We start from the raw sequence: 25,597 nt of genomic DNA, 5'->3' as shown, positions 1-25,597 counted from the left end.
GGGAGCATATGTTGCTCTAAAACCTTTATATACCTTTCAGCATTCATAGTGCCTTCCAAAACATGCAAGCTGCCCATACCGTATACACTTATGTCCCCCCATACCATCAGAGATGCTGGCTTTTGAACTGAACGCTGATAACATGCTGGAAGGTCTCCCTCCTCTCTAGCCTGGAGTACACAGCATCCGTGATTTCCAACAAGAATGCCAAATTTGTACTCGTCTGACCATAGAACACTTTTCCACTTAGAAACAGTCATTTTAAATGAGCCTTGGCCCACAGGACACGACGGCGCTTCTGGACCATGTTCACATATGGCTTCCTTTTTGCATGGTAGAGCTTTAGTTGGCATCTGCAGATGGCACGGTGGATTGTGTCTACCGACAGTGGTTTCTGGAAGTATTCCTGGGCCCATTTAGTAATGTCAATGACAGAATCATGCCGATGAGTGATGCAGTGTCATCTGAGGGCCCGAAGACCACAGGCATCCAACAAAGGTCTTCGGCCTTGTCCCTTACGCACAGAGATTTCTCCAGTTTCTCTGAATCTTTTGATGATGTTATGCACTGTAGATGATGAGATTTGCAAAGACTTTGCAATTTGACGTTGAGGAACGTTGTTTTTAAAGTATTCCACAAACATTTTACGCACTCTTTCACAGATTGGAGAGCCTCTGCCCATCTTTACTTCTGAGAGACTCATGTTGCAGACCTTATGTAAATTAACTTAATTAGTTGCTAGATATTCTCCCAGCTGAATCTTTTCAAAATGTCTTGCTTTTTCAGCCCTTTGTTGCCCCCGTGCCTTTTTGAGACCTGTAGCAGGAATCAAATTTGAGATGAGCTCATTTAATGGATAAAAGTGTAAAACTTCTCAGTTTAAACATTTATGGTCTCTATGTTCTATTGTGAATAAAATACAGGCTCATGTGATTTGAAAGTCTTTTAGTTTTCATTTTATTTAAATAAAAAAAAACGTCCCAACATTTCCGGAATTCGGGTTGTGTGTGTGTGTGTATATATATATATATATAACTTACTTACATTTAAATGTACATTTAGTCACTTAAGATGCTTTTATCAAAACCGACTTACAAATGAGGACAATGGAAGCAATCAAAGTCAACAAAAGAGCAATGATATGCAAGTGCTGTAACAAGTCTCAGTTAGCTTAACGCAGTACACGTTTAAATTATATAATAAATAAAAAGAAAACAGATAGAATAGAAAAAGAGTAGAGCAAGCTAGTGTTAGAGGCCTTTTTTGCTTTTGTTAATTGTATAATACATAAAAAGAAAACAAATAGATAGAATACAAAAAGATTAGAAAAGCTAGTGTTAGGTTTTTTTTTTTAAGAAAACAAGCATTATATGAATATGCAAGTCTAAAAGGGACATGTTTTTTCATTTTTTTTATTTTTTTTTTATTTACCCAGCACATTTTTTATGTTGGTCATGCATGCACACCTGCGTACCACTTATGTGCACCCCTGATAATAAAATCACTTTCCAAGTAAAAATGACATTTTGAGTGCCACATCCACATCTCAACATCCGATCAACAACTATACACACCACTTTTAATGTTTTTTGTTGTTGTTATATTTTGTCCTTTTTGTATCTTAACCTGGTGCCTATATGATTTAGTACAACATTTTATTTCACTTTTTGTGTTCCATGCAAGAAAGTCATACAGGTTTAGAACGACATGGTGACTAATTGATGACAGATTTTTTTTTTTTTTTCATCTCTGGCTGAACTGTTCATTCAAGTAAAAATATAACTCATATCTGAGCAGGATTTCTGCCGTTATCCAAACTGAGGATTTCAGATGAAGCTGCGACCTTGTGCTGCCAAAGGAATGAGGAGAGCAGAGGAGAAAACAGAATGGGAAAGGAGAAGTAGAGCTGCTCTCTGAGCCTCTTATGTCACCATCCCTGCTGAGTTTTTATTGCATAGCCTAAGCAGGATTAGAGTCTTTGCTGTGGAACAATGTGAAATCCACTCACTAAAAGCTACAAAGTGCTGAGATTGGAATTCACTGAGAGCTGTCAATCATCATGCTCATGCCAGAGTCTACATACTGTGGGATAAAATAAGCACATACACAAATACTCTCATCAACTGCTTTTCAAAAGCTAGCATGCTGCCTATATATAGATGTCATTTTTGGCATCTTCGATCTGGCACAGAAGAACATTTAGAAGGCTTTGTAATAATACATGAAGCATTCTGAGGCATCCACCAAACTCGGCAGCATCGCTTTTCTGTATGTAGTATTGCACAAGAAAAATCGTATATAGGCACAAGTGTATTGGGACACGGAGTTGGAAGGAGATCTTGAGCCTGACTCATCACTTGAACAGATGTGATTTCAGCAAAGACAGTCACTGTTGAAGGGTTTCATTAGATCAGCTTCATCTGGCAGGAAGAGAGAGAGAAAGAGAGATGATGCATGACACAAATAAATCCCTGAATGTGGATGTAAAAAAGATAAACATCAGATTGATTTCATCATATCAGTTTGAATTAATTTGATATTAATTTAGTTAGACACTAGAGGAGAAAACAGTAAAGCAAGCCAGTCAGATCAGATTGAATATTATTGTTCTCAAATGTTGCCATTTTTATGTGCAATATGCATCAAATGGTCTGTACAAAGCCAATGGAAATGCCATCTAAAGCTGAGAGTGGCTTGAATGAAAAAGCATTCACATTAGAGATGGTAATCGGCATTTTATCGGCATAAAAGTTAACAATGCGATGCGTCGATTTAAAAAAGTGTACATCGGATACAAGTTGGCGTTTGTATCGTGATGCATCGTTTCTAACTGTGCATCTGTAAAAACTGATTTATTTATATATAATTATTAGTAGATGCGCTATACTTTTATTATTTAGAAAGTGACCAATAATTATTGACCGATATTTTCTATGGAGATTGATTTCTCCTCTCTAAACTGTATCTCAAGCGCGTTCTCTCATCACTGCTGCTACTTGAATATGATGCATCACAACACAACGGAGACAGAGGCATGTCCTGAGAGTCACATAGAATATAGATTAACATGGCTGTCTGTTTGAACCGAAGAAATATAAGCGAACTATCTGTACCATATTGAATTGCATAGCATCATTTTTTCCCATTGCTTTGAATCGCATTGTGTTGAATTGAATCGAAGCTGCTTCATATGTATCTTTAATGTATTGTATCGTTAGCTATGCATCGAGATGCATATCGCTCAGTTATGGAGATGCAGATCCTTAATTCAAATATATTTTGTCTAATGGAGAAACAATAAGCAGGTCCTGTGTGCATTATTGCTGTTGTTCTATCTTTAATCACACTGCTTTGATGTGTGATTAAAGATAGATGTCTGGTATTTGATTTATATTGCATGAATGCAATCATGATCACTCGATAGATTTTTATTATTAATAGCTCACATGGTCTGTTTCTACAAACCTCACGTGCTTTTCCAGCCAGCTGTCTTTCACCCTCTTCCTTTTTGACAAAGGTTTCCATGGCGACAGGAGTCAGAGGGGTCAGCACCTTTTTAAGGAGCAGCTGGGAAGGGGGAGGGACTCGGAGGTTTATTTTATGGGAGACTAAATTAACCTGTGTGCGCGTGAGGGTCCGTTTATAAATGGAGCTGATCATTGTGGTTTTACTTATTTAGGGGTGTTTGCTAAGTCAAGCATCACTTTTACTATGGCCTCTTTTGACATGAGCTAGTAAGCAACCATTTAGCAACCACTCAGAACACCTTAGCAACCTCCTAGCGATGCCATATCAGTCAACAGAACACACCAGCAACCTAGAAACCAGCTAGATCTCTGTAGCAACTGCATAGCAAAGGCAGAACTGAGATTTTCTTTAGTTTCTTTGTGTATTCTTATTATAGTTGCTCTCAAACAAAACCATATAATTGGTTTAAGTGATTAAGCAAAATCAAATTAAAGAGGATTTTGTTATCCGTGACGACAGACCACAGTGCTTGCTTTTCGAGTGAAACTCATGTTTATTTGTTACATTTTAATAAAAAAAAAACATTTTAATAGACCTGTTGTCTCTGCAGGGTGGTGAAGGAGGAGATATCTGATGACAACGCCAAACTACCGTGTTTCAATGGACGTGTTGTGTCATGGGTGAGTTAGCGTTCACACACACACACGTTGGTTTTTGTGGTTTATGGGGATTCTCCATAGGTGTAATGGTTTTTATACTGAACAAACTGTATGTGCTATTGCCCTACACCAACCCTACACCTAAACTTAGCCCTCACAGGAGACTTTCTGCATTTTTACAATTTCAAATAAACTTTGTTTAGTTTATTTTTAAACCCGTTTTACAAATGAGGACGTCCCCAAAGGGAGGTTTTTGGAGATTTTGTCAGGTTTACCTCACTTTTGGGTACAAATTTGTCCCCAAAATATGGTTAAGTAGGTACACACACACACTTACGCATCTTCCCTCATCTAATTTCTCCTGCTTGTGTTTCATTAACCTCAGGATTTAACAGGGTCTTTTTTTAAATATGCTTAAAGAAACACAATTTTTAGAAATAGGCTCATTTTCCAACTCCCCAAGAGTTAAACAGTTGTGTTTTACCGTTTTTGAATAAATTCAGCTGATGTCCGGGTCTGGTGGTAGCACTTTTAAAGAAACACAATGATATTATGCAGCTCCTGAAAGTAGTCCCCTGCTAGGTAACTAGTTATGATATAACTGGGCACTACTTTTCAGGTGCTGCGTAATATCATTGCGCCTGCTGCACTCATGGTACGGCAAGAAAGTTCCTTGATTATTACGCCGGAATGAGAGTATAGTTCCTAGCCATATCGGCCTAGAAAATCCAACTTTTCATTTTCCGTCAGTCTTAGTACACGATGTAACTACAGAAGAGTCAAGCTTTAAATAGGAAAAATATCGAAACTCTTTGGTCATTTTTGAGCGAGATGCTAACGGTCTAATCCGATTCAATGATCTATGCTACGCTAAAAGTGCTACCGCCAGACCCGGAGATCGGCTGAATGGATTCAAAAACAGTAAAACTCAACTGTTTAACTCTTGGGGAGTTGGAAAATGAGCCTATTTCCAAAAAAGGTGGAGTGTTCCTTTAAGTGTGAACTGAATGTAATTAAATGAAAATGTACTGTAGTTTAAATTTATGTTAAAGACAACTAGTTGAACGTAAGAGTGTTTTTGTTTTTATATCTTCATATACTGTGTACCAAAATTCATTCACACACAGTATGAGACAGTAATACTCACTTTTGAGTGGAATCCGTCCAGTGTGTGTTTGGGCCAGATGGAGTTGATCTTCCCTACTGTAGACATCAGGTGGATGCAATTGTGTTTTGGCTCTCTTGTTTTTCTTTTTTGGCATTGTGGGGTGTTTGTCTGCTGTGTGTTTGTGTTCATGTCAGTGTTGGTTATATGCTATTCATTTCTGTGCTGTGTGACAGATACTTTAAAGATGAGTCCAGTCTCAACATGTAATCAAACTGACCTTCTTTACTTTCTTAATTTTCTTTTCCTGATTGTATTGGGTGTGCTCACACTGCAGCCAAATATGGTTGTCACTTCTTTTTAAAGGAGTTTTAATCCCATTCTGTACATATTTTGGTTGTTTACAGGTCCTTTGTGAAAAATAAGTGCACTTAATTATATTAAATAAACGCTTGCAGTATACTTAAAATCTAAAGTGTATTTTTTTTAAATAATATATTAATGAAATAAAAGACCACTTAAATGTACTTAGAGTATAACTATATTTCTTGACACTTTTGTACACTGAAATTAAATGTTTTACTTTAAAGTACATTTTAAATGATATTTATTATGTTTTAAAAGTCATTTTGATGTATTGATCAACATACTGAAACACATGTAAAATACTTGATTATAATTTAAACTGTAATATGTCATTCAAATTTCATTTAAAGTTTACAAAATACAAATGTATTTAAAAACATGACACATATATTATATAGTATATTTTAGTTTACCATAAATGCTTGTCAGTACACTTTAACAATATTTCAGACAATAAAAGAAATGATGAAATTACATGTATTTACTGTAAGTCCCACATAAGAGGATGTAAAAGCAGCATTTATATGTAAATATGCGTCTTCACATTGATATCCTGAAATACATCACATTACAGAAATAGGTTTTAAACACCATTTCATTTTGTCTTTTAAGCAAGAAACGTACACACACACACACACACACACACACACACTCAATCAGAGGCACTGGCTCACACCTGGTTGCACATTCAATGCACTTATGTTCCGTTGTATAATTTACAGATGAATGCACATGTAAGTAACACACTCTCACATTCCCTATTATTTTTATTCTACTCGCATCACCTCCCTCTGACTCTTTTCCAAACACAAACACACACACACCCTGTTTTTTTTCAGCCAAGAGAAACAAACTATTCCTTCACATGGATTTAAGCACACATACACACATGCAGCCAGATTCCCGTCTCTCAAATCTCCCGTTCCACAGAGAAGCACGAGGTGTGCTCTTTATCTCTGCTTTACTCCCTGCCATCTTCAGATGCACTTTTCCAATGCAGCGGCCAGGAGAGGCAGGAACCTGGGGCTAGGGAAATATGCACGTCCTCTTACTGCCCCCGTTTCAGATTCACACCAGCAGCTTTCCCATGCAGAGCTGAGCCTGTGGAAGCTGTCGGGCAGGGAGGGACTTGGCTCTGTCCGTCTAAGAGCTCCCAGGCTTTGAAAGAGCAACGCAAGTGTGCTGGAGAGCCATCTAGTGCTCAGAGATGCACTGCATCGCTTTCAACACCTGGAAGTAGTCAGCTGTTTATTACTGTAAAACACAACATTTTATTTAATATCTGGCATCCATCAGTTAGAATTAGATCCAGTGTCATTCCATCTGAGTCTGCCAACAGGAACTTCTAAAATATATTAACCTTTGCTGCCAGAAAAGCACTTTATTGTGGCAGATTAGTGATTGAGACCCCCTAGGTTAAAAACTGGCATGAGGCATTTACACTCTGTGTGTGTGTGTGTGTGTGTGTGTGTGTGTACAAAACAAGTAAGTTCTAAAAGGTATGGATGCCCTTTTTGGCCTCATTTCTTTCTCAAATACATACGAAAATGTAAAATTTATGTATTTGAGTTGCATATAAAATTTCCATTTACACAGTTTTAACAGAAACTAATAAACTATTTATCACTCATACATAAATAAATGATATTAGAATGATTTACTCAAAAAATCTTGGCATAGTTTATTAACTATTTGCATCTATTTGGTTTTAAGTAATCATATTTTCAAAATGCATTTATTCTAATTGTTTAGAATCAGCATAAATCTGTTCATCGTGAAAACAAGGAAATTTAGTCAGTTATGAACATGATTAAACATAACTGTGTAAAACAGATTGGAATTATTGACGATAAATACATAAACCTGGTTAGTGTGTATTGAAAACACATTCAGTTTATTAGTACTATTACAGAAATCTGATCTATTCCTTTGCTTTTTCATTTATGTATAACAGGCAAATATGCATCACATTAGGTTTATTATTTTATGTAAAAATGTTTCATTCAAATGGCTATTTTTTAAAACAATTCAAATGCATAAATCTAGGCCTAAATATTTTTTTGCATGTACCATTTTTTTAAGGAGTATCATAAGAATACACTGACGGTTCTGTATTTATTATTTGATGTATTTAGGATATCTGTTTGTGCTTTTCTTTCTTTATTTTATTTGAGCTGTTCCTTCAGATTGTTCATGTATCTTATTTCTCTTAACTATTGTGGAAAATATGAGAAATAATGTTTCAAAAACAAAAAACTATTACCCAAAATGTAATAAGTATCACCCAAGGTGTAATAAGTGAAAATGGCTGCTTATTCTCTGTGCTCTTAAAGCACATGGTCTCCTTCCATATTGGCTGTGATTGCATTATCTAAGTGAAGTCACAGGGTGGGTGAAAAACACTCCTGAAATATCCCAGCCATAATGAGAAGATTCAATCAGACAGATTTAGGGTGGTGTTGGGACTCCAATGCAGTGCATTGTGGCCAGTGTCGCAGGACGTATCAGAGCGGATGTGGTCGTATAAGAGGCTCTCTGTTTCTCCAGCAGGCATGTGAAAGCTCTCTTTCCAAAGACACTCCTAATGATCATTATTATAGGGTTCATGGCATGCCCTCTGTGCCCTCTGATCTCAGTTGGTTTTAAAACATGGAGAAAACTAAGCGAACAGTATGCTTTTGATTAAGATTCAACACAGGTTCAGTTCTGCACTTATAGTGATACTTGTACAACGGGAAATCTATTGCATTAACCATTTATAAAGCATAGACACAAGCTTATATGTGACCCTGGACCACAAAACCAGTCTTAAGTCGGTGGGGTATATTTGTAGCAATAGCCAAAAATACATTGCATGGGTCAAAATTTGCGATTTTTCTTTTATGCCAAAAATCATTAGGACATTAAGTAAAGATTATGTTCCATGAAGATATTTAGTACATTTCTTATCGTAAATATATAAAAACTTCATTTTTGATTAGTAATATGCATTGCTAAGAACTTAATTTGGACAACTTTAAAGGAGATTTTATCAATATTTAGATTTTTTTGGCATCCTCAGATTCCAGATTTTCAAATCATACATCAATGGAAAGCTTATTTATTCAGCTTTCAGATGAAGTATAAATCTCAATTTTGAGATTTTAAGTGGTTTTGTGGTCCAGGGTCACATATCTATCATACACTACTGTTTAGAAGAATGATACCACATTTTTTTTTTTTAAGAAATTAATACTTTTATTCAGTGAGGATGCATTAAATTGATCAAAAGTCACACTAAAGACATTTTTAATGTTACAAAAGACTTATATTTCATATCAATTCTGTTCTTTTGAACGTTCTATTCATCAAAGAATCCTGAAAAGTCAAATTTATCACGAAATCTGAAGCAGCACAACTGTTGTTAACATCGGTAATAATCAGAAATGTTTGTTGAACAGCAAATCAGTATATTAGAATGATTTCTGAAGGATCATGTGACACTGAAGACTGAAGTAATGACGCTGAAAATTCAGCTTTGCATCACAGGAAATTCAGAATTTAAATATTTGATTTAAAAAAAAATGTACAGGTGATTTTACTGTAAAATATATTCAAATTGAAAAGTTATTTTGAAGTGTAATAATATTTCACAATATTACTGTATTTTAAATTAAATAAATACAGTTTTGTTAAGCAACATTTCTTTCCAAAAAAAATTTTTTTTTTTTTTTTACAGATCCCAAACTTTTGAAGGGTTGTATATAGTGGTATGTTAATATGATACATTGTCGATCATGTCACAGATGCTGTAGATAGAGCTTAACTTCCTTGCTGTAGATAAGCTAATTCCATTGTTTCTGTGTGTGTGTGTGTACAGCTGGTGTCTGCAGACGGCTCTCATGGCTCTGACGGCGGTTCAGTGTGCGCAGACTCTCAGGCAGATCTGCCGCCCCCGCTGGAGAGGACAGGAGGCATCGGAGACTCCAGACCCCCTTCCTTCCAGTCAGTAACCCCACAGCTGTCCCGCACTGTCTCCTTCTGTGTGTGTGTGTGTGTGAGTGAGTGAAAGTGTCTATTAACTTGTACACCAACAGACCAAAATAATGCATATTCAGTCGATATTAGTAGTGACGTACCAAACCAAATTTTTTAGAGAAACCCGAAATGAAAGTTTTCACTTAGCCAAAAAACAAAACTGTAAATAATTTGTATGTAATAATTGATTAACTAATTAAATTTATTGAATAAAATTATCACTCAAATAAAAACTTTAAAATTTAAATTTCACATAAAGCAGTTTTTACATACATTTTTAATGATATAATTATGTTTCTACTCAAATGCTTTCCTATCTGTCATCACACCTCTAAATCACCCCACTAGTTGAGCCAGACGCTTCAGACCCATGACCCACTGTATGGCTTTGTTGGCTGTATGGATACAGTTTGCTAAATACCGTGTATGTGATCTTATCAGGTACACTCAATGGAAATGCTTAGAGACCGGAAGTGCTCGGTGTTGACATGAACTCATTACCCTTCGGTCTCAAAGGCACCGGTTTCCTCTAACGTGAACTAATCAGAGTCCTAACCCCGAGAGCGCTAGCACGTGAATACCCTTAATGACATCTGCCTGATCGCAGGAGTGTGTTAAGAGGAGCTGTGTGAGTCTCATATCTGTGCGTGTTCAAATTTTCCAATAAGCCGGAGACCCCATTACTTGTAAATCTAATCAACTCTACAGGCCCTCAAAGAAAGACCTGCTCATCAATTTAGATCAATGTTTTTCTTACTAAAGCATTGATTGCTTTAAGTGCTCGTTTTGATAGGAATGTGGAAGTGGCTAAGAAAAAGAAAGACCTGATGCAGCTAATGTGATACAGCCTATATTAAATCGCAATTCAGTTAAATAAATAATGATGCATTCTTACAGTGTTTTCACACTTGATTCAATCTTAGTTGTTTATATGATATACTGTCACTATGATATATACATTTCATATCATTTACTATAGGAATATTCAAATCTTAAAGCTGAAAAAAAAAAACCTGTACTTGCAGATAACATAATATAGATGAAATATAAGGCCACCTAAAGCCTGGCTCACGCTACAGGAGTTTTAAAATCCTAACGGATCATGAAATCTGGTTGACGATCGTTTCTGTTCAGTGCGCTCGTTTTATCTCGTTTCACCACAACTGTCGTCGGTTTTTTTTGTCTGGCAGTGGCATCAGGTATGCCTTAAAATGTCAAATTGAAGCCTCTACAACATCGATTCTGGCCCCGAACATCACAACAAGATGATATTTTAGCTCCTTATGTAGCTAGTGCTGTGACGTATTTGTGACGTCGGCCCTAAAAGGGTCTATAGCGTTCATCTGGGAACGCAACGTGTGCCATTTCATCAGATTTGTAAGGTAAATAATTTATAAATCTACACAAACACAGGAGAATACATCGCGGTTTCAAAATAATAAGCTCAAACCGTTTGATTACGTTTACACGTTTTGATGTCCACGTATTCATTTAATTACAGTGCTATAGCATTTCTGTCCTAAAGAAATGGCCAAATATTAAAGATTAAGTGGTCATTTGAGTTAAATGGTGCTTGGATAAACACGGATTAGATCGCGCAGTAATGCGTAAAAACAATCGCCAGGCCGTTGGCGCCCCCTGCAGGCCTTTGTTGAAATGCGTAATCTACATTAGCTCTATTGTTTATAATACATTATTTATTTGAACAGTTTTGTTCAATAAAACCATATGATTTCTTATTCTAATTATTATTACATTATTGCTATTATATATGTATTCTGTTTTCCATTATTTTCTGGATTCCATTTTAACGGTTCCATTAAATTTTAATAATCAAAAGCATTGATTTTATATAAAAAAAGGTTTTTTTTTGGTCTTTTTTTTTTCAGAAATACTGCACATTTACATTTTTTCACCTAAATAAATTCTGGTAATTAATATTTCTGGTAAATAGTGTTTTTTGATTATAATTGTATTATTAGTAGACTAGAGCACGTGGATATGTTGTCATTCTTACACTATAATACTGAATTTTGATTTCGGTGATTTGGACGATGAGATGGACACTTGCTTCCTGCACTCTATGTTGCACTTTACTTTTGCTTTAAAAAGGATTTCATTTGGTTTAATAAAATATTCTTAAGTAAAATTGTTGATTTTTTGTGGGGAATTAATCGTTTAGATTTATCGATTAATCGATAAATTAGTCGATAGATTAATCGAAATAAAAATAGCCGTTAGTGGTAACCCTAGAAGTAATTATGAAATATAAAGATGTACTTAAGTTCTATTTAAGTTGGTCAACAAAAGCACACTTAAGTTCATGTAATTGCATTGAATATGCATTTTATATAAACTGAATTTAAATTATGAATTTAAGTAATTTATTGAATTTATTTTAGAGTTTATTATTTCTCTAATTAATACTCTTTTTAAAAGTATACTGTAGTGTCCTTGTTTTTCATAAGTACTGTTTGATTTAAAAGATTCATTATGGTTCATGGCTTTATTACTTAATGATTTAAAAAAAGAAAATCCCTGTGGAGAAACTGAATTGGAAAAATGCATCTGAAACCAAGGCTGCTGAACAAGGGCGGTTTCTGTTGCGCTCTATTGGGACGTTAAATGTTTATGATTTCACAGTTCAAATTTTGCACGCAATGTTTGTCAAAATAATACCAAAATGATTTATTTTGACAAAATCGTGCAGCCCTTAAATAGTTTTTGATGTTTTTTATTTTCCTGTCCGTATCAGCGTGTGGCCCTCCAGGTTTCTGGTTTTCCCACAGGTCTGTTTGTGGCATTGTTGGTCAGTGGGTCTCTTTATCTGCGTGTAACCACATGTGTGTTCATACTTGTTTGTCATGCTGGTGTTTCCTGTCTGTGTGTGTGTGCTTCCTGTTCTGTCTGTCAGGCAGCATGACTCCCCTCTGTGTGAGTGTGTTTGCGTGCAGGTTAATTATTCATACACTGAACACAAATACAGCAGCAACCTGTGATCGCCCTCTGCTGCTGATCCTCAACAAACATCTCCTCACATACAGAAACACTTAAACACTGTACTTTGCCCCAACACACAGGATCAGCTGACATTTATGCTGCCTTCAAATCACTTCAGGGATTGTTATTAGCCATCATTGTGAATGTTTACTGTACACATTTTGTGTACTACTGATTATTAAGCTCATTAATACTGTCTGTGCATGTGTTCTTTTAGTATCATTGATATACTATAATAGTAGTATCCTATTATAGTGAAACACTATTAAATATATTATCAATTTTATTTTATTTTTGTATTTTCTGTTTTCACTTTAAATTTAGTTAAAGTTTTAGTAAATTTGTGGATTTTTGTCAGTTTCTGTTGATTATTATTTATTATATTTAGTTATTTTAGTTCTTCGAGTTACAAAAAGGAGAATTGTTGGCAGCTAACTCAAATAATATTTTTTTATTTAATTTTATAAATATATTTCAAAATGCACCAAAAATATGTATTTATGTTAATATGTTTTTACTAATATATTTTGGACCTTATTTTGTTTAATATATTTTCAAGAGAATTTAATGAGAAAGAAGAAAATGAAACTTTATTTAATGTTCTAGTTTCATCTTACTGTAGTATGAATTACATGTTCAATACCGCAGTTCATCACAGTGATTTTGTTAATTATATAGAATAGGTGGAATGTTGAGTTGTCTATGACGCTTATAGTGCAATGATTTACAAATGCTTTACGAACTCATTACTCATTAAGTAAAACCTGTTTAGAAATGGTTTTGTTCACACATCATCTATCACTAATTGACTGAGTTCTCTTTAGAAAGCCTTCATGTGTGAATTGTGCGTGTGGCACGTGTCACTCAGCTACGTGTTAGTCACCATCTGTCTTCTGGACACTTGTCCTTCATCATTCTATCTTCCTCTTTGGTCCAGTGCGAATGCCGCGGGAAGTCAGGATGACCTGGGCAATGATACCGAGCCTGAGGTGGGTCCATCGCTGAGAAGAGACCGAGAGCGAGAGAGAGTCAGAGAGAGGGAGAGAGAGAGGCCTCGTAAGAAAGATACACATGACCATGGTGAGTTTACCCATAAGTCAGTCCAGAAACACACAGGCTTGTTTGATGAGAGTTGTGTGCTGCAGGAGGCCGGTTGAACGGTCACTCGCGGCCGGAGCGCAGGCCGGAGATCGTCGGCTATGAGAGTTCGTCCACGGTGATGAGCAGTGAGCTGGACACCACCAGCTTCTTCGACTCGGAGGAGGAGGACTCTGCTAGCAGGTGAGTCCTCACTGTTTTAAAGCTTTTAAAATGTATTTCATTTTTGATGATAAATTTATAATAAATCATTAAACACAGAATCCAGAAAAAATTAAATGGAGAGGGGGGTGGGAGACAAAACAAAACAGAATTTATGGGAATATAAAATGATTACAAAATTTGGAAAGCATTTCCTAATATATTGTGATAAATATCAATATCTTTTGATATGGAAAAAGATATTACGATAATATTTTTGACCATATTGCCCAGCCTTATTCTGATGTACTATTTAGACAGAAGTTTAACAATGCAAAGTGTCCTTCCCAGTCCAACCAGACTTTTAAACAGAAAACTCATTAAAAAGCCATTAAATTTCACATTTCTTCCATACAGTTTTTCATTAGTGGAGACAATTTGTGCAGTAATTAATATTAAGTTATTTTTCCCTTGCCAGTCTGCTGTAGTGGTATCTATGATTTCTAATGAACCTGTCTTAAACTGCACAATGGTCAGTCAGTTTACATGACGGTCAGACTGTAAAGAGAGATTTTTTTATTACAGTAATAAGGTCCAAGTGTTACTGTATTACAGTAGAAATACAGACATATCGCAATGATTTAAAAAAAAAATCTATCTTTCTGATTGTTTTTAACTATGATGTTCATTACAGTAATACAGTCTTTATTTAAAACACTTTTATTGTATTACAGTAAAAAAAAACTAGTTTTGCAATGATTTCTTATTAAAATAAAAAGAGAAATTTTAATTAAAATGTTATATTTAATTTAAGTTTATTGCTTAAAGGCTATACACCAAAAGCTGATGTGTGCATAATAATAATATTAATAAAAATATGTTAATTTTTATTTTCCATGGTAAAATAATATAAATGACACTCTGTAGTTTGCATTGCCCTAATGATAATTAAAGGGCAGAATGAGCTCGATGGTCGAATTTTTTTCTCCGAATGCCAAGAAATCTTAACGGTCCTAATAGTTTTTAAGGGTCCAAAGTATTTTTGCATAAAGATAATAAAGATCTATAACAATGACCGTTCCTGCAATCAATGACAGTGTGAACTATGCTGATATTTTTCACATGTAATGAGGCCAATCTTAACAGAGGTCACCTGAATATGGACATTATAAAGTTATATATATATACAAAAAGATCTAGTATAATTGTAAGAGTCAGAGATATGTTTGAACATAAGTGTAGCTTATGGCTCCTCGTATCGTCTCCTCATGAAGATGACTTAATGTACACTCAAATCACATGCTCTGGAAAGCCAACACAAAGCAAGGTTTCCCATGGTCTGATACAGTACTACACTAACGCAGACAGTTGGCTGATATGCATCACGTGACTCTACGGACCAGTCAGAGCTGAGAGGACTGTAATGTGCATTATATGTGCACAAAAGACATGTTCAGGCTGAATATGATGTTTTGAAGACTGTATGTCATCTGTGATGTTGCCACAGGTTCAGCAGCTCTACGGAGCAGAGCACATCGTCCCGTCTCATGAGACGCCATCGCCGCCGCAGACGGAAACCCAAAGCACCCAGAATGGAGAGGGTGAGACTCCAGATAAACCGCATGGCTATCAGTGTTGAATTTTTGTCTCTTTAAGTGTGTCCTCATCTCTCGCTCTCTTTCACTCGATCTCTCCAGTCCTCATCGTTCAGCAGCATAACTGACTCCACCATGTCTCTGAACATCATAACTGTCACATTAAACATGGGTGAGTATGTGCACATGTATATCTGTTAAAGACAACATGAATGAACGACATTTAGTAATGAGACACGTTTCTGAGTGGAACAGAAATGTAGGATTTCAGTTTTCCGTATGGATTTAATTAGATTGGGAAAAGTTATATTATTACACATCAAAGTTGAATACTTACAATATTTTTAAGTCGTTTTGAACCATCTGTGCTTCATGCCAGTGAATTTTAACAGTGCACAAATCGAGCTGTAATTAATTAATACATTACCGGTTAAACATTTGGAATAATTAAGATGTTATTAAAATGTAAAAAATAGAGTAAAAACAGTAATATTGTGAAATATTATTAACATTTAAAATAACAGTTTTCTATGTGAATATATTTTAAAATGTAATTTATTCCTGTGATGCAAAGCTGATTTTTAGCATTATTACTGTATAATGATCCTTCAGAAATCATTATAATATGCTGATTTGCTGCTAAATTAACTGATTTTTTTTGTGTGTGGAAACTGTGATAATCTTTGATAAGCTGAAGGAAAAAAAAACAGAATTTATTTGAAATATACATTTTTCTGTCACTGTCACTTTTGATCATTTTAATGCATCCTTGTTGAATAAAAGTATTAACTGCTTGAAATCCAGTATCCAATGGCACAAAATCTTTACCAGAAACTATGTTTGATCAAACAATTTTTTTTATAATTAAAAAAATTTTTTTTTTTTTTTTACATTTTGACAAAAGATTAAAATAAAAATGTTGCATTCTCACATTACTAAATCTATAGCTGTTCATCTCTCCATGTTGTATTTCTCTCTCCACCTTACTATAGAGAAGTATAATTTTCTGGGCATTAGTATAGTCGGGCAGAGTAATGAGAGGGGCGATGGAGGAATCTACATCGGCTCCATCATGAAGGGCGGTGCAGTGGCTGCTGACGGACGCATTGAGCCTGGTGACATGCTTCTGCAGGTCTGTTTTGGCTGTTTGTTTTATACTGTAAGATATTCCTGATCATGGTGGTTGTTTGTGATTTCTAAGAGTTGCTTGTTTTGTTGTAGGTGAACGATATCAACTTTGAGAACATGAGTAATGATGATGCAGTGAGGGTGCTACGAGAGATTGTCCATAAACCTGGGTAAGAAGTGGACGTTGTGATATGTCCCGTGCTCTCGTTATGGACTAAATGAGATTTATATCAGCACTGATGTTTTTTTTTTTGTGTATGTTCACATCTACAGACCCATCACACTGACTGTGGCCAAATGTTGGGATCCAAACCCTCGTAGCTGTTTCACCCTCCCACGAAGTAAGAGAGCTACTGCGTTACAGTGCTATTGAAGAAATAGTTTGCCCATATGAAAACGTAATGACCCTGAAGGCTTCTAAGATGTAGATGAGTTTGTTTCTTTAATAGAACAGATTTGGAGAAGTGTAGCATTACCTCACCTGCTGACCAATGGATGCTCTGCAGTGAATGGGTGCCGTCAGAATGAGAGTCCAAACAACTGATCAAAACATCACAATAATCCACACCACTCCAGTCCATCAGTTAACATCTTGTGAATTGAAAAGATGCAGTTTTAATTTCAGACCATCGCTCTTCTATCCATAATATTGCTTTCTCCAGTGAAAAAGTCTTGTTGAATCAGGAGAGAAATATGCACAGATCAAGCTCTGAAAACAGTCCAAAAAATTCTAAACAGATATGTCAGTGGGTTTTGATGTGAGAGGGAATAGACTTTTTCACTGTAGGATGCGTTATTATGGATTATGGACTTGTATTTTGACAAGCAGTGATGGTTTAAAGTTAAAATGTCTCAATGATGAATTTGTTTTTACAAACACATAGCTTTTCACAAGACAAGACGTTAATTGATGGACTGGAGTGGTGTGGATTATTGTGATGTTTTTATCAGCTGTTTGGACTCTCATTCTGACGGCACCCATTCACTGCGGAGCATCCATTGGTGAGCAAGTGATGTAATGCTGAATTTCTACAAACTCATCTACATCTTGGATGGCCTGAGGGTGAGTAAATTTCTGGGTGAACTATTTTTTTAAAATCTTTGAAATGACTATTCTTTTAAAAATGAAGTGCTGTTCGCAGCCATTTCTCTTTCATATTTAAAATTAAATCATTTTCTTTTACTGTTTTTGACCTCTTTGGTAGCATCCAAAGTGACCAGGCATCTGTTTACTTCCCCTGTGTTTGTTCAGGTGAGCCGATCCGTCCCATAGACCCTGCTGCCTGGGTGTCTCACACTGCCGCTATGACGGGGACGTACCCAGTGTACGGTATGAGCCCTTCCATGAGCACAATCACCTCCACCAGCTCCTCCATCACAAGCTCCATTCCAGAGACTGAGCGTAAGTGTTTATCCACCCACCCTTCCCATAATCCACCTCTGCTGTGCCCGCTGTCTGTCGCCAGAGGATGACTTCATCTGCCAACCCACTGCTTACTGTGTTGTGACCGTAGCTCTTACCAACTGTGTCAAATGAAAATGAAAGATTTGTGAGTAGTCGTTAACAAAATACATACAGTAAATCATACACTGAAAATTACAGCCCTTGTGAAAAACAAGTACACTTTAGAATCCTTTTACACTGAGTACTTGTAAATAAAATACTAATAAATAAGAGAATCTATTACTATGAACTGAATGTAATGTTTACACACAATTGCATGTTATTTACAATTTTTAAAAGTATTATAGTTTGTATTAGTATTATAAGTTTGCAATAGTATGCTTTAGTATATTAGTCAACACATTAAAATAAGTGTACTTTAACGCATGACAAAAGATTACTAAAACAATCATTTTAATGCACTTTAAAGTAAAACTTTTTAATTTGAATTTATTACAAAGAGCACTTAAGTGTGTTAAGAGACTTTTAAGATTTAAAGTACACTACAAGTGCACATTAAATACAATTAAGCACATCTCTTTTTCACAAGGGACAATCGATTGATTTGTGAGGTTTGAGAAATCTCTCCTAGATCAGTTGATAACGGCTACAACATCTTGATGTTCAAAGCACGTCTTTGTATTCGCATCTGTAGACTGCTGTGCACCGTCTCATTGTGCTTTACTCTGCAGGGTTCGAGGATTTCCATCTGTCCATCCATAGCGACATGGCAGCAGTAGCCAAAGCAATGGCATCTACAGAGTCAGGCCTGGAGGTGCGGGACAGAATGTGGCTGAAGATCACCATCCCCAACGCCTTCATAGGTAAACTTGCAGCCACACTCTTAAAATTTAACTTTGGCATGGAGTGAAAATGCCACAAGAAGGGATAAACAGGTCCTCATAATGAATTCCTCTTTTTATCTGTGATCATCATTGTCTGTATCTATCCAGTATCCAGTTATGCCTGTGTGAAAAAGAAGTGTGCTTAACTGTATTGAATGTGCACTTGTAGTGTGTTTCAAATCTCGAAAGTATATTTTTTATAAAAGCTGTAATAGATAATATTATAATAATTGAATAAAAGGCCACTTATGCGCACTTAAAGAGAGACACTTTCATGACTATGTTTCTCCAACACACTTAAGTGGACTTTGTAATACTGTCAATTTAAATGTGACCCTGGACCACTTCTTAGTCGCTGGGGTATATTTGTAGCAATAGCCAAAAATACACAGTATTGGTCAAAATTATTGATTTTACTTTTATGCCAAAAATCATTAGGACATTAAATAAAGATCATGTTCCATGAAGATATTTTGTAAATGTCCTACTGTAAATATATCAAAACTTCATTTTTGATTAGTAATATGCATTGCTAAGAACTTCATTTGGACATCTTTAAAGGTGATTTTCTCAATATTTAGATTTTTATGCACCCTCAGATTCCAGATTTTCAAATAGTTGACCCTTATGACTGGTTTTGTGGTCCAGGGTCACAAATGTTTTACTTTAAAGTTGGAATCCTTATGTTGTCCCACTTTAACTACTATGTTAATTACTATGTGTTAAGTATGTTTAATAATCTTTTGTCACGCTTTAAAGAAGTACACTTATTTTGATGTGTTGACTAACATTCTAAAACACATATATTATGTAAACAAAAACTTTTACTTTAGATGCGATTAATCGTTTGACAGCACTAATTTGATCATAATTTTACTGTAGTGTGATATTAGATATTAGTTACAAGTTTATATATTTTAAATGTACTTAAGTTCAACTTCATCATTACAAATGTATAATTGTGAATACATTTAAATATATTACTTAGAAGTTTCAATAAAAATGACATTGAGAGGTTTTTTATTTTAGTTTACCATAAATGCTTGTCAGTGCATTTCAAAAACAATAGAAGTAATTATGAAATAACATAAAAATATGTGAAGTCCTACTTTAGTGGGCGAAAAAGCACTCTTTAGTTAAAATAATGCATTTAATATAAATCAATAAAAGATTTAATGCATTTTAATTTAAATGTAAATAGCATGCACATGTATTATACTCTGATCAAGTAAAATTCAAAAGCATTATTTCCATAATAAGTACTCTTTTCTAAAGTCTACTTCTTTTTCACAAGGGTGAAGTTTACATCCACTTTTGTATTTGATTTTATTAGTAACAACCATAATTCTTTTAAATAATAATTAATTTAAGAGAATTCATTAAATTGAAGTTGGATGTGGATATTCTGCAAGTGTCTTCAGAAGTAAAATATTAGTTTTCCTCTCAGGTTCAGATGTGGTGGATTGGCTCTATCATCACGTCGAGGGCTTCACTGACAGACGGGAGGCACGCAAATACGCCAGCAACCTGCTGAAAGCTGGCTACATCCGGCACACTGTCAACAAGATCACCTTCTCTGAACAGTGCTATTACATCTTTGGAGACCTGTGCGGCAGTGAGTTCCTGATCTTTAGTTCTTCGATTTGTCCCCACTCTTTCACATCGAAGCATCTTTTATTTATTCATTTGGAGTAAACTCTATTCCCTCCTGTTTGTTCCTCTTCTGTCTCAGATATGGCCAGTCTCACCTTGCATGATCATGATGGTTCTAGTGGAGCGTCTGACCAGGACACTCTGGCTCCGTTGCCTCACCCTGGTGTAGCTCCCTGGCCGCTCACGTTCCCTTATCAGTACCCCATCCCTCACCCGTACAATCCCCACCCTGTGCACGACCCCAGCTACAGCTTCACTGCAGGGGGCGGCAGCGCTGGCAGCCCGCACAGCGAAGGTGAGACTGCGTTCAATCAGTGGAGGGAAATTAACCAGGGGCTTGGGGCAAAAATGCCACCACAATGAACAATAATGCCCTCCAAATTCAGGATATGGGGGCTAAAACTGCACTTGCCCAACTAAAGTAAAACTATTATGATTACATCGCAATTAAGACGTATGGCATTACATTTAATTCTGCTCAGCATCAGCATATTAGAATGATTTCCGACGGATCATGACACTGAAGACTGGAGTAATGATGCTGAAAATTCAGCTTTGCATCACAGGAATAAATTATAAAATTATAAAATAACATTTAATACATTATAAAATAACCTTTTAAAATATACTAAAAGAGATACTAAAATTGTTATAGAATTTCACAATTTTTTTGCCATCAATCATAGCAAGAACTAAGTAGTCTTAAATAGCCTGTGTGTAGAACTTCATCTTTAATAACATGACATTTTGGCCAAATGTCAGAAAAAATTGAGTGCTGAAACTTCTAATGATGGGAAAATCACATTCGGTCGGTTAAAAACCTTGAAACTCCACTTGAGCTCGATTTTGTTAAAATGTTCATCTTTGACAATGAAATTATAAAATTTCATTTCCTGTAGCTCAAATAGTAGAGCATGGCGCTAGCAACGCCAAGGTCATGGGTTCGATTCCCAGGGAAAGCAAGAGCTGATAAAAATGTAAAAATCTGTAACTTGAATGCAATGTAAGTCGCTTTGGATAAAAGCGTCTGCTAAATGCATAAAAATGTAAAAAAAAAAAAAATACAATGTTTTTTTTTAACATTTCCTGAAAGGTTTTGAACGTACAAGGTTTGACGAATTGTAAGTTCTACAACATTTTTAAGAAACATTATAAGACAGTATCATGATACACATAGTCTCACTATTAGCTATGATTTTTAGCTTTTGTAGTCTTTTGTAGGACAAAAACACTTTATTTTCCCATAGTCCCATAGCGGCACAAGGCCTTGTGCGGTCGCACACTTGGCACAGCCCTTGCGATGGATATATATATATATATATATATATATATATATATGTTTATATTAGGACTGATAGCCCCTAATAGTCAACTAATTGTTAGTCAACCAGTAGAGCCTTGGTCGACCAAATTTTATTAGTCGCACAAAAAAAAAAAAAAAGGTTAAATATCACACAGTCCATGACGGACAGATCGTTAATGGCTAGTCTATGGTAAAACAGTACATCGGGCAGGACATCCAAATGCTCGCCAGTCATTCATCGACCTCAAATATGGTGTATCATCTGAAATATGTAAGTATTAGCAACTTTACATGGCCGCTCAATCAAATGTTAACCTAGAGAAATGTGCGCTGTTGACGTGTCTGCGCGACAGATGGAGACGCTACTGTTTCTTAAAATACTCCCTCATCTTTGGTCATACAGATAAGATTAATACATCTTTCAAATCTGTAAAGACTATGTTTATTAGTGTGCACTCACAATAACAACAAAATGTGCTTTTGTAAAATAATGAAAGCAAACAGAATGCGCTTTCTGCCGTCTCGGTCTCTGTGAACTTGAACACGAAACTCTGTGTATATCTGTGCATTACAGACATTAAAAATATATCTATAAAGAGTGAAATGTCTGCATTCAAATGAACCAATTCAAATGGAAAACAAATATTCTCAGATTATGTAATCTGTATGAAACATGCATACAGGCGCATCCACTACTGCGATGATGACGAGTCAGTGTCAGTGTCTCCGACTTCATCTCTTAAACCAAAAACAAAGAAAGCACTAGTTTACCAAATTAATAAAATGTTAATGCATTCTCCTTACTGTTTTCTCCTGACACATTCACAATCATTACTTCTGCTGGTGCGCTGTGGCAAGCTTTATGCGTGTGCTTGAGTGCTTAATAGGCTATGTAAGCAATTAAAGGCTCATTATATGATTTAAATGGTTTATTAATAAATGTGCGATGCTTAAAATGAACGACTACTAGTCGACCAGAAAAATCCTTAGTCGAGGGCAGCTCTAGTGTACAATATATATAAAATTATTTTATATACACACACTCACAAAGGTAAAGAAAAATGCCCAGGAAATCACTTCCAGGGGGCAAATATTGCCCATTAATGCCTCTTTCTGATCCAGCTCTTCTGCCCTTATTATATCTGATCCAATGACAAGGCAAATACATTGAAAAGCAACCGAAGAATTAGACTTAAAAAGGAAGTCTCACTTTTCCTTTCCTTTCTTTCATCTCGCTCACAGGCAGTCGAAGCAGTGGCTCGAATCGAAGCAGCAGCAAAAATGATGCAAACGTAGCAGCTGGCACACAAGAGTCTGGAGGCCGATCCGGCAGCGGCAGCGAGTCCGAGAAAAGAGAGAAGGCTCCCAGCGAGCGCTCTGTGGCACCCCCTAGCGAACACAGCGTGCGTAGCTCACACACCATCCGGAGCGTCCAGAGCCTGGTGTGTGGAGCGCCCGGCCTCCCTCCACAGACACAGACACTTGTAACAGCAGCGCCGTGCTCTCCTCCGGACCGAGACCTGGCCTCGGTGCCGCCCGAACTCACAGCCTCACGCCAATCTTTCCGCATGGCAATGGGGAACCCCAGTGAGTTCTTCGTCGACGTCATGTGATGTTCTTCAGTTGACCCTGAGGGTCGACTCATATGCTCACATGCTCAAGGCACTGTGAAATCAAGAAATAAAGATGTGGGGGAAGACAAGAAAGAGATGCATTGACTTTTTAGTGGCTAAGTGTCCCTCCTAATGTCCCTCCTGTGTCCTGTGGCTTGCACTTTCTTCAGTGAAGAAGACTGGAACAGATCACGTATCCCATCATGCCCTCAGAGACCAGAGGTCTCTGGTTTAAGTGTGCGATGCTGTGATGAAGGTGAATGCTTGCTGGTTTTTATGTACTTTACCTGCATTTTTTTATATTTTGTCCTCTGACTGATGACCTCAAGGTATGTTTTTCAATCAAAGATGAACTAAATTAAGCAGGAGAGAAAATCATGATATGAGAAGAAATGAAATCACCTTTTGTCAAATCATTTGTAATGACAAACGCTATCAAAAGATAGAATCTTTGGCAATTATTTTATATTTATGGCTTTAATTTTCTGCTAAGAATGGTGGAGAGTGAGAGAGAAAGAGAGAGAGGTTTAAGTTTACAGACAGGGCTTTTAAAGTCTGCCGTACACTTTGGGTTAAAATGAATTTATTAAACATGATGTATGATGTTTTTTTCATCTGTTTTGTTGTTTTAATAACCTGAACTGATGAATTGTGCACAATAAGAGCAGGGACGTTTAGTAAGTAAATCAAGTCAATTATGGTTTGATGTTGATTGAAAGAACTTAACCGGGAGATATTCAGTCCTGTAATGTTATTCTTTGTAACAGTCCACCTGTATTACATGTACTGAACCTGCAACAGTGCTGTTATTTCAATGTTCAATGCACTATTATTATTATTATATGATGGAGAGCAGCTCTCTTCACTCTCTCACTCTTCCCCAAACAACACAGTACTTAATATGTTAATGTCTGTCATCAATAACATCAGCACTCTACTTCTTTGTTTCTCTGTAAACTCTCCTCTCTTTTTTTCTCAGATGCATTTATAACATTTTGAATTATTGGAAACGGATAGTATTGAATGGTTCAATTTAATACTCGCTTTACACAGTTTTATGACAAAACAAAACAAATTGTTTTATTTATAAATATAGTTTATTGCCTAAACGCTGAGTGTGCATCTTTCTAGTTTTTGTGTGAAAAGAACATCACTTTTATTCTTCTGCCGTCATGAAGACATAACAAAACATTCTCTTGTACACAACATAATGAAGTCCATTTTTTACATAATTCCTTAAAACTTACTGTACAACCAAAGAATGTGTTTTCAGCAAACACAAGCCTCTTGTAAAAAAAGAAGTACATTTTAGCACACTTTTAAAAATGGTGTGAGCAGCTGGGTTGGGCCGAATACGCCATCCACCGGGTTGTCTCCGTTTCACTGTTGTCTAGGTTACCAGCCGTTACCACACTATTTACACCCGGTTTTCCACATCTCGTGTATTATTCTCCCCCCCCCCCCCCCCCCCCCCCGTCCTTGTCGAGGGTTCTCCGGTCTTTAGAGTCAAGAAACTGTTTGCTGTCCATCCTCGGGGAAGGGGTTTTCAGTACCTGGTCGACTGGGAGGAGAGTAGCTGGACATTCTGGACCACTCGCTCATCGAGGACTTCCTTCACTCTTGCCAGTCTTCTTCCTTGGGAGCGCCAGGGGGAGGGGTACTGTCATGAGCCGGGTTTGACTCTAGTTTTCTTTTCCTTTCTATTTCTTGCTTGGCTATCCTAGACTCAGCTTTTCGCGATCACAATCAGCGAATTGTGATCTATTACCCTCTGTGTGTTTCTAGGCGTCTTTGCCAGATTATTGTGCCATTCTGTCAGATCTCTCTCTATAGACTACCATCTCTCTGTTGAGTTTTGTCAAATACTGTCCAGTCTAAGTCAAGTCGAGTCCTGCCGAGTGTCTTTCCGGATCTCTGCCCAGTCTCCCAGTTGCCTGCGGTCAGTGGTTTGTTTGCCTCTGGACAGTACAGTCTCCTGTGGAAATCACCGCTCACCTCTCCGGCCGGGACCGCTCGCCCTTTTCGTACAAGTCAAGTCTGCTTCTTTGTTCCCGTTTTCTCCTGAGTTTCTTTCCAGTTCTGTATCTGATTCGGCTAGCGAACAACAGACTGCCTGAGTTCGTTTTGTGGACAATAAATTAAACCTGTCCTGTGCTCTCAGT

At 36.5% G+C, this 25,597-nt stretch overlaps 1 protein-coding gene across 1 annotated transcript in view; it reads left to right on the top strand.

Annotated features, from left to right (window-relative positions):
• Window positions 1–24,549, top strand: part of LOC306887983 (segment polarity protein dishevelled homolog DVL-3-like) — a 32,155-nt gene extending 7,606 nt beyond the window's left edge. The window contains exons 2-15 of the mRNA XM_079446061.1: window positions 4,079–4,148; window positions 9,458–9,582; window positions 13,553–13,695; window positions 13,761–13,896; window positions 15,362–15,455; window positions 15,552–15,621; window positions 16,442–16,581; window positions 16,671–16,747; window positions 16,851–16,918; window positions 17,830–17,979; window positions 18,714–18,845; window positions 20,314–20,481; window positions 20,599–20,814; window positions 23,065–24,549. Coding sequence (XP_079302187.1) covers window positions 4,079–4,148; window positions 9,458–9,582; window positions 13,553–13,695; window positions 13,761–13,896; window positions 15,362–15,455; window positions 15,552–15,621; window positions 16,442–16,581; window positions 16,671–16,747; window positions 16,851–16,918; window positions 17,830–17,979; window positions 18,714–18,845; window positions 20,314–20,481; window positions 20,599–20,814; window positions 23,065–23,435 — 1,960 coding nt within the window. The 3' untranslated portion in view covers window positions 23,436–24,549. The remainder of the gene's footprint in view (window positions 1–4,078; window positions 4,149–9,457; window positions 9,583–13,552; window positions 13,696–13,760; window positions 13,897–15,361; window positions 15,456–15,551; window positions 15,622–16,441; window positions 16,582–16,670; window positions 16,748–16,850; window positions 16,919–17,829; window positions 17,980–18,713; window positions 18,846–20,313; window positions 20,482–20,598; window positions 20,815–23,064) is intronic.
• The last annotated feature ends 1,048 nt before the right edge of the window (window positions 24,550–25,597 follow it).

The sequence above is a fragment of the Barbus barbus genome, assembly GCF_936440315.1.
Source record: "Barbus barbus genome assembly, chromosome: 22".
NCBI classification, from domain to species: Eukaryota; Metazoa; Chordata; class Actinopteri; order Cypriniformes; family Cyprinidae; genus Barbus; species Barbus barbus.
This window is presented reverse-complemented; position numbering and strand designations above follow the sequence as displayed.